Below are 10,070 nucleotides of genomic sequence, written 5' to 3'. Positions count from 1 at the left end.
TTTTTTTTTTTTTTTTTTTAAATCAAGAGAGGAAGCAACCATGCCTCCTCCTCAGATTTAAATAATGGAGGAGGCAGCTACCTCCTCCTTCGTCGACCTTGACGGAGGAGGAGGCATGGCTACTTCCTCCTCCTCTGTCCGTCAGTGACTTGGATGGAGGAGGTTACCCCTCCTCCGTTCGTCGGTGACCTTGACTGGGGAGGCAACCTGCCTCCCCCTCTGTCATCGATGACCTAGACGGTGATGGAGGAGGTTGCCCCCTCCTTCGTCCTAGTTAGTTATTAAAAAAAAAAAAATAAGACAACAAGATTTGACTGATTCTACCTGCAAGTAACCTGCTATAAATGTTGTTTGCACAAATTTGTAGAGTTGAATGGTTCAATTGTATTTTCTTTTTTGTTCGGTGGTCCAATTGCACAAATTGTCAAAGTTTGATAGCCTATTTCATGCTTTTTCCATTTCTTAAATTATTACTTAAGTGACATTTTTAATTTAGTCTCACAAAATTTTTTATTATTAATAAATAAGGATACTAACTTGAATTGTTACTACTGTGTAATATGGTTCGACTTAAGTAGTTGCATGAAGATGACTTGCTATTCCTAGTTTGCATTAGAATAGAATTGGTTTATTAAGGAGAGGGAAAATAGGACTAGGAGTCAGCATTCTTGCCAAACAAAAAAAATGATAAATGAACTCCAAATGAGTAAAACTTTCACTACATGTATGATTTTATTGGGGGGAGATAAAAAATAATAGTAATAATTGTGACTCACATTTTTCTTAAATGAATCAAAGTGTGTCATATAAGTATGGTGTAAGAAATAAAATAAAAAGTGAAAGTATTTGTAGTATTATTCAAAGAATAAGAATGAGTGTGAGTAAGATTAATTGAGATTTGTATCTCTTTTATAAGTAAATATATATTTTTTTGAGTACTGACTCTGTTACAATGTAGTATTACTTTCCTACTGAAGGTACAAAGAGGGAAAGTACAAAGAGTCAACAGTTGCCTCGACTGATGCTCAAACCCACTCCCATCGTCCATGTGGGAGTGTAAACCGATATACCGGGTGCCACTAGACCACAAGGTCTTTAGCAAATAAATATATTTTGTTTCACAATCTTATATCATCATGAATTATCAATATACTATCTTTCTTTCATATAAGTATTATTCATAATTGTTTTTGGTATTTGCCATGAGATTCTTATATTCGAAATTAATTTATTGACTATTTTATATTTAGAAAACTGAACTCCATCAATAAGTATACACATTAAGGATCTTGTCCATCATTTAACTCTCTATGATGTTCATCATATCCTAGGTTGACCTACTTTTTGTATCAACATAGTATGAATCTCATGTAAATGGGCTAGACATCTTATAGAATTATCTCAAACATAAAAATAGATTGCCTTCACAAATTGTATGAATAGAAAAAGATAAACTAAAATAGTAATATGAACTATATACTAGCACATCATTTCAAAAGCATTACATTTTAGTAAAAAATAATAATTATATTACACATCACACGTGAGACAATATTGTACAAGACTTATCTACCAAAAAATATTGTCATATATCATCAAATTCAAACAAGTAGCAACAAAGTACACTTTACAAGTTTTGAGTAGAATAAAGACCTAAAACATTGCAAAAGTTGAGAGGAGAAGCAGAAACTTCATTTGCTACTTCTGTTCAGTAATCAATGTATCAGACTGTTTTTGCAAGTACTCTTACAGGCAATGACTTGAGAAGCGATGGAGAAGGGCGGCGCACAGTGTGGCTGAGCAGAATCATCAGCGTTAAAAGCGTTAGAGCTCCCGCCTGATGAGCAGTTCCTAGTGAAACAGGTACATACGAAAGAAGCGTCGAAACACCCAAAGTAACCTGGAAAATAAGTTATTAGACTCAGATTAGAGCTCGGGGATTTGAGTTGAGAGAAAAACAAGAAGGAGATAACAACTCCAGGTTCTTGAGCCTGTAATCTACCTGTAGAGCGGCCATACCCACAGTGCTTCCAATTAATGACCGTATTGCAGGGTGAATGTCGAGTTTCCTTGTTGCCCACCATAAGCCACCGATGGCAGCTAATGTTGCAGTGGCAAGTATACGATGATCAAGCTGTAGACCATATTCCCATCCAATGGAGTTCAACATCAGATTAGGAAACATATTTTAAACTTTAACCAACACAATTAATCATACAGTCAATTCGATCCACAATAGAACATATATATATATATATGGAGTATCTAACTGATTAATGTTTTCAACTACACCCTTGTTGGGAAATGCAGCCCTTTTATGCTGAAGAATTTTAGACCATATAAGTGCAGAATACACCTTAGTTGAGTTATAAAATAATGTGCAAAATCATTAATAAGTTTAGCCAGAACGAATTACCTGAACGGTTGCTGTATTTTCAAAAAAGTTCCGAACGAGTGGCTTCATACTAAAAACATCATCTGGAATCCAAGTGTCTCCCATTTTTGGAAAAGTATTGAATGCATGACCCTAGAAAAGATAGTAATGGAGCAAAATAGCACATTACTTTCTTTTCCATATGGATATTTGCTTTATTATAATCTCCGCAAAACAACCAAATTTATTTTAAAATTTATAACGGTAAACATGAAGAAGCATTGTTTACATACAGCATCATTTCCAGCAACAAATGCTCCTGAGATCGTGGTAACTCCTACAAGGATGCTAACAGGAAGTGCAAGTCGCTTTACTTTTGCGGCCCCGTGAACCCAAGCAAGTGATCCAGCAGGAGGTTCGGGCATAACAACAGAGAGACCGGTCCAAAAGAGGCCACAATAAATGACAAAGGCAGAAGTAAGATGAGCTGCAAGGCGGTAAGGGCTCACTCTTGGCACAACATACTCAGATGGTGGCTCCTGTATACAAAAAGAATGTCTACAAAATTTAAGGAGATAACATCTGATTTCACTATTTCAGCCTAACTGCAAATAGTAAAATAGAATGTTTTCGTACCTCCAAACCACTTCTAACCATCCACCAACCAACAAGACCTTGCCCAGCACCAAGGGCAAATAGACCAGAGAGTCGAAGCCCTAATTGCATGGTAATGTATCCTTTGTGAAGGAAGTATGAGAAAGGAAGTGCAAACATTATACCTAATGCCCTTCCCCACATTCGATGTGCATATTCCATCCAATATATGAACTTGAAATCTTCAATTGTCATCCCCATGTTCACACTGTGCAGGAGTTAGAAATTAAGTGGCATTAATATTTAATAATCCAGCCAATTTAGCTAGTGTTCCTAAATTAAGACTCAATAGCAACTTTAAGTGTTAAGTGACTTTGAGATCAGAGTGACCATCCCGAAGAAAAATGCTACTAGTAACAGTGATTAAAAAGGAATATATAAAAAGAAACCATGTTACACAGAAAATGGAGTTCTAGAGCAACATCATTGAACTAGTGAACTAGTCAATTCGGGCAATGTTCCTATGTTAAGATCACATTTGGATGAGTTTATTTTCATATTATTCAGGCTTAGCTAATGTACTAATATTTTTACTATGTTGGGATAGACTTATAAAACAAACTTATGGGTTTTGAAAAGCTGCTTTAAGCTATGTCTATAAGCTATTTCAAGGAGCCTAACAAGATTAAGCTATAAAGCAGACTTCAGAAGCCTTTTACCAAAGAGAAATCAGCCTTATTATCAAGAGTGTAAGAAGACAGAAAACAATATGTCTATGGGCTATTTCAAGAAGCTTTAACAAGATTAAGCTATAAAACATACTTCAGAAGCCTTTGACCTAAGAGACACCTGCCTTATTATCAAGAGTGCAAGAAGACAAAAAACAATAAGGATGCAAAAAGACAAAAATAATAAAGAGGCTTTATTAAGTCTTTATTTATTGTACTACTTTAAGACTTTTTTGTGAAAGTAGAAGTGACTTTGTAATTATCCTTTCAGACTTTCTTGTAAGAGTAGAAGCGACTTTGTAATTATCTACGAGGTTTTTCCTATATAAGGAACCTCTCATCTTAATAATATAATCATATCTTCTACCCAAAACTTTCTTGTATTTCTTGGAATGACTTTCTAAACTCTCTCTCTTCCATAACCAAATATTAAGAGTATAAACATATTGCCCAAGAGGAGAAAATAGTATAATTACATTTCTTAAAAAACATGGTAAAGAGATATTAGAAAAAGAAAGGTACAAATATGAACCAATAAAACAAGAATCTAAAATGGACGAAAAAATAATAGACCAAAAAAAAGCCAAGTAATTATAGAAGTTCATTAAAATTAGAAAAACAAGTAAAGAAAATAGAAGAAAATTAATTCCCAAGTGGCATATTTATCAAAAGTTCTCTGGTCCAATGGACGAATTATCAAAATATTATCAAGATGGACCTGTCATGACGAGAAATTCAAGAGTATTATCATTGTATTATCCAAATTACTACTGATGAAAGCTCAATATTAACAAGTGTTACTGGAAAAGATTCAAAAAGATGAAATCAAATTCAGCCAAAGATCAGTGGCAAATTATTATCAAATGTAGCAGACAAGAACTATTAACTTTTTGACAAAAGTGGCAAAAGAAGACAAAGAAGATAAAAATGAAGAGACATCAGTCTTATCATCAAGAGTTCAAGAAGACAAAAAGCGGACGCAAGAAGACAAAAAATGCAACAAGACAAAAATAATAAAGATGCTTTATTAAGTATTTATCTTATTCTACTAAGTCTTTATCATATTGTACTACTTTAAGATTTTTTTGTAAAACTAGAAGTGACCTGCTGTTTTTGAGTTTATCACATGGAGCTTATTGGAAAATGCTTATAATAAAAGCCCTTAAGAAGAGTCAATACAGATCTTTGGTATCCATGAGAGTGGTTCATTCAGGGAACAAATTCTGTTGGCTAGCTGTCAAACAAAGCATTTTCACACACCTTAACATATGATAAAACTAAGACCATAGAGTTGTAGAAAGGAAAATATAGCAAGGTTCTACAATAGTGTGTCTTACATACAGATACAGGTTATTGAACTAACCGCTTGAACTCTGGGGATTGTTTGTATTTCTCAAATTCAGCAATCCACTGTTCATCAGATAGAGGAGGCAGTCTCCCTGTGAATTTCCAGTCAGTCATTGAAAGGCCAGAACGAGTCAGGCGTGTGATACCCCCAAGCACCACCATACTAAATACCCAAGCAGCTGAAGTGAAAAGCCATATCCCAATCATTTTCTGAGCATGTGGCCCAGCAGTTACAAGGAGTTTCAATCCCTCCTTGGTTTCAGCAACAGTAGAGGCCACACTAGAAAAATTCCTAATTGATGATCTGTAACCCTGAACCCCCAAAAAAAAAAAAAAATAAATTAAATTAAATTAAACCCTGGATAATTTAGGTACTTTTAACTCTTAGGATTCTTGATACTAACAAAAGTTGGATAAAGAATTGTTATATAGGTTTCTTAAAAACAACAGAAAGCAAACTCATGATCATAAGAAATTGAACCAGCAAAGCAATAATTATTCTTAGACAACAAAATATTTAAATTATCTTCACTCATTGAGAACTAGCCAAAACCCAAGAAAGTTAAAATTTTGACACATTTTCTATAGCCCGAGTATTACTGAGAAACAAAAAGATGGACAATTTTTTTTTTTTAAAACGCAAAAACGAAAACCTTGTGATTGAGCTGATGAAAGGATCTGAACCCATAATTGACAAAGCTTCTGGTAATGGAGCGTCTGCTTAAAGGAGCAAGCTTTGCAATGGAAGAGAAAAGCCTGTACTGATCCGATGTTTGAGTCGAAGCATTCAGATTGGATAAAAGCTTGGAACCCAAGGCTTTGTTTTGCCTCAAAATCAGTAGTAAGTTCCTCTGTCTCATTGCTTCTCTCTCGTCCTCTCAGCCGGCTGGTTCCTGGGGTTTAACCTCTGGTGGAGCTCATGTGCAGTGGAATCTCAGGGTTTAAGGGTAAACAGCCGGTTCGTTAGAAACCGCGGGCGAAGGGAAGCCCGACCACTGAAAGCGCTTTGCCATGCCGTTGTTCAAGAATTTCAAAACCACAAGAGTAAATTACCAAAATTGTATCTCCACTATATTGATTTGACCATTTTGACCAATTTGGTCCTATTCATTTTCATTTACTAATTAAATGATTTAACTATCACTTTTTTTTAAACCTATTTTAGTCCTCCGATGACTGAGACGATGTTAAAGTGTGTGCCAAAGTATGGGGTTAGAGCATCCATATCAGTAGAGTTTTTTTTGTGGGTTTTGATGAGTTTTTGTAAGTGTGATTAGGAAAAAGAGTGTGAGATAAAAAATAGATAAAAATAAAAAAGGCAAAAAAAAGAAAGGAATAAAAAAAATTATTGAAACTGCTGCAAAGCAGTCAAACTGCTCAGCTGAGCAGTCACGCACCAGCTGCACGCGCCAGCTGGGTGTGCTGCGTGCCTTTTACGCAGAGATTTCTGTCTCTTTATTGCTACTAAATGTTAATGTAGGACCCACAAATAACTTCAATTTGACGAAATGAAAAACAAGATAAAACCTATGCCTCACGTCTGTTAGAAACCATTTTTAGTTTTTTTGTCTGACATGATTCAAGAAAAAACCACAGATAAGGTTGCTCTTAGTTAGTTTGCATATGATATGAAAAATAAAGTGCGTAAAGTAAATGATACAAATATTTTTACAATGGTTCAAAAACGTTCATACTCTACTCTTCTTCCTAACTCCAAGGAGGTTCCACTAAGTATTGTTACATAAAATCATAAATACAAAGCGAAGGAAGCTAACACAGCTTTATTCTTTCGATTGATAGTCCTTGAAATAGTGGTCAACTACCAAGTTGTCATACTCTTCACTATCTTACTAGAGCTAGCCAACGTTCTTCCACTAAAGTCGCTTTGCTAGGATGATCACACAACTCCTTCCGGTGAAAAATGGTTGTAATTTGTTGAGTATTGGACTTTGGAAATCACTCATATTTCACTTCAGCTTAGAATACTAGATTCAACTATAAGCTTTGAACACTTGATCACACGAGAGCTTTCAGCAAAAATTTCAACACTAGAATCTTCTTCTAAGCTTGTGGTCCTCCTTTTATAGACGAGGAGGGATGAGAGTCAATTTGAAAATTTGAATCTTCCCATTGTTAATCAACAATGGTAACCGTCTAAAAATTGCCAATACTTGATTTGTATTGATGTGTAACGACAGCTTATGTGGACAGTTTTATTGATATTAATCACAAATTGATTACTCCCAATCATTTTAATATTGACTAAGTGTGGGAAAAAAATTGATGGCAACAAGGATCATGGCCTTAACCTTCATCTAGACCAAGAGGTCATGGTCTCGGCCTTTGTCATTTGTGGTAAGCAAGCTTACCTGACGAAAAATGTCAAATGCAATCAGGGGCAGAATAAGGAAGTTTTAGTTGGGGGCCCCAAAATTATAGAGAAAATTTATCGACATTAGTATTAACATGTATGTGTATATATATATATATGTGTGTGTGTGCGCGCGCGCATACACACACACACACACACACACACACACCCCAATATATATTTATATATTATCATACGTGATTGTGTCGATTCACTACAAGAAAAATGCTCATAGACAACGGTTTTTAACCGTTGTCTATGAGGTAAAATTTCTGTTGTTGAAGCCGGTGTTGTTGTAAGTCCCGCGCAAAGACAACGGTTTTTAACAGTTGTCTATTCTATAAAAGACAACGGTTTTTTAACCGTTGTCTATTGAGTGTTGTTGAAATCGGTGTTGAAAGTGCCGCGCAAAGACAACGGTTTTTAACCGTTGTCTATTCTAGAAAAAACAACGGTTTTTTAACCGTTGTCTATTGAGTGTTGTTGAAACTATTGTTGTTGAAAGTCATGCACATAGACAACGGTTAAAAATCGTTGTCTTTTCTATAAAAGACAATAGTTTTTTAATCGTTGTCTATTGAGTGTTGTTGAAACCGGTGTTGTTAAAAGTCACGCACATAGACAACGTAACGGTTTTTAACCGTTGTCTTTTCTAGAAAAAGACAACGATTTTTTAACCGTTGTCTACTGAGTGTTGTTGAAATTGGTGTTCTTAAAAGTCACACACATAGACAACGGTTAAAAATCGTTGTCTTTTATATAAAAGACAACGGTTTTTTAATTGTTGTCCATTGAGTCTTGTTGAAACCGGTGTTGTTGAAAGTCACATGCATAGACAACGATTTTTAACTATTGTCTTTTCATTATAAAACAACGGTTTTTAACCGTTGTCTATTGTGTGTTATTAAAACAAGCGTTGTTGCGGCGACTGAGCAGGGCGTCCGTGGTCCGGTGACTCCGAGTCCATGGGCGGCTGCGGCTGAGCGACGACGGGCGAGGCTGAGCGACGGAAAACGGCCGGCGACTCCAATGGGAGGCTGCGAGTGCGACTACGACTACAGCTGTGGATTGGGGACCGCTGCGGAGGTTTTACTTGAGAGGGTTTAATTTGCTTAAGTCTTAGGAGGGTGCCGTATGGTAAGTGTCTAAGTAGAGGGATGGGAAATTATTTTAATTTATTTGAGAGGGGAGGAAATTTTAACAAAATGTGTAAGTCAAAATTTAATTATTTTGACTTTTATTTCTTTTAAAGTCTTTTAACATATAATTAAGTTTTTATTTTTTTATAATAAATCTTCATTTTTTTTTTATAATAAGTCTTCATTTTTAAAAAAAATTAAGTAAGCATATAAAATATATAGACAACCAACTAACAATCATGGATCAATAAAATCGTTGTCTTTATTAAAAAATAGAACACAAAAAAAAAATCGTCGTCGTCTTTGAAGTGTTGTGTATTTAAGTACGCTTAATGACAACATAACAAAGACAACGGTTAAATAAACACGTTGTCTTAAAAAAAAAAAGACCGTGCAACGACAAAACTGTTGTCTTTGTAGTGTTGTGTATTCAAGTGCACTTAAAGACAACACACAAACGACAACAGTTAATTAAAATCGTTGTCTTTATTAAAATAAAGACTGAGGAAAGACAACGGTTTTAAAAAATCCATTGTCTTTGTAGTGTTGTGTATTCAAGAGCACTTAAAGACAACACACAAACGACAACGGTTAAAAAAATCGTTGTCTTAAAAAAATTAAGAGTGTGCAACGACAACGCTTTTATAAAACCGTTGTCTTTGTTGTGTTGTGTATTCAAGTGTACTTGAAGAGAACACATAAACGACAATGGTTAAATATAACTGTTGTCTTTTTTAAAATAAAGACTGAGAAAAGACAATGGTTTTAAAAAACCGTTGTCTTTGTACGTAGTGTTGTGTATTCAAGAGCATTTAAAGACAACACACCAACGACAACAGTTAAATAATACCGTTGTCTTAAAAAATTAAGAGTGAGCAATGACAACGATTTTATAAAACTGTAGTCTTTGTTGTGTTGTGTATTCAAGTGCACTTAAAGACAACACACAAGCGACAACGATTAAATATAGTTGTTGTCTTTTTAAAAATAAAGACTGAGAAAAGACAATGATTTAAAAAAAACCGTTGTCTTTGTAGTGTTGTGTATTCAAGAGCATTTAAAGACAACACACCAACGACAATAGTTAAATAATACCGTTGTCTTAAAAAAACTAAGAGTGAGCAATGACAACGATTTTATAAAACTGTTGTCTTTGTTGTGTTGTGTATTCAAGTGCGCTTAAAGACAACACACAAACTACAACGGTTAAATAAAACCGTTGTCTTTCTAAAAATAAAGATTGAGGAAAGACAACGGTTTTAAAAAACCGTTGTCTTTGTAGTGTTGTGTATTCAAGAGCATTTAAAGACAGCACACCAACGATAACGGTTAAATAATACTGTTGTCTTAAAAAAACACGCACATAGACAACGGTTTTAAAAAAACCGTTGTCTTTGTGGTGTTGTCTTTTCACAAAATGCACAAAGACAACACACTAAAGACTCTTTAACAAAAGTGTTGCGTCAAAGACAACGGTTTTGGACAAAACTATTGTCTTTTAAACAAAAGACAACACT

The 10,070-nt window shown here is 34.9% G+C and overlaps 1 protein-coding gene across 3 annotated transcripts in view; it reads right to left on the bottom strand.

The window, feature by feature from the left end:
* Nucleotides 1-6,088, bottom strand: part of LOC116014061 (cytochrome c oxidase assembly protein COX15-like) — a 15,685-nt gene extending 9,597 nt beyond the window's left edge. For 2 of the 3 annotated variants that reach the window (XM_031254048.1, XM_031254047.1), the window contains exons 1-7: nucleotides 5,697-6,088; nucleotides 5,060-5,355; nucleotides 3,011-3,236; nucleotides 2,668-2,913; nucleotides 2,417-2,527; nucleotides 2,003-2,134; nucleotides 1,751-1,900 (exon numbers count right to left, since the gene is read on the bottom strand). In XM_031254048.1, coding sequence (XP_031109908.1) covers nucleotides 1,751-1,900; nucleotides 2,003-2,134; nucleotides 2,417-2,527; nucleotides 2,668-2,913; nucleotides 3,011-3,236; nucleotides 5,060-5,355; nucleotides 5,697-5,903 — 1,368 coding nt within the window. In that variant the 5' untranslated portion in view covers nucleotides 5,904-6,088. Of the gene's footprint in view, nucleotides 1-1,750; nucleotides 1,901-2,002; nucleotides 2,135-2,416; nucleotides 2,528-2,667; nucleotides 2,914-3,010; nucleotides 3,237-5,059; nucleotides 5,356-5,696 lie in introns of those variants that run through there. The other variant, XM_031254050.1, reaches the window with a different exon arrangement.
* Nucleotides 6,089-10,070: the final 3,982 nt, after the last annotated feature.

This window comes from Ipomoea triloba, chromosome 3 (assembly GCF_003576645.1).
Source record: "Ipomoea triloba cultivar NCNSP0323 chromosome 3, ASM357664v1".
NCBI classification, from domain to species: domain Eukaryota; kingdom Viridiplantae; phylum Streptophyta; class Magnoliopsida; order Solanales; family Convolvulaceae; genus Ipomoea; species Ipomoea triloba.
Note: the sequence above shows the minus strand (reverse complement) of the source record. Positions and strands in the feature narration are given on the sequence as shown.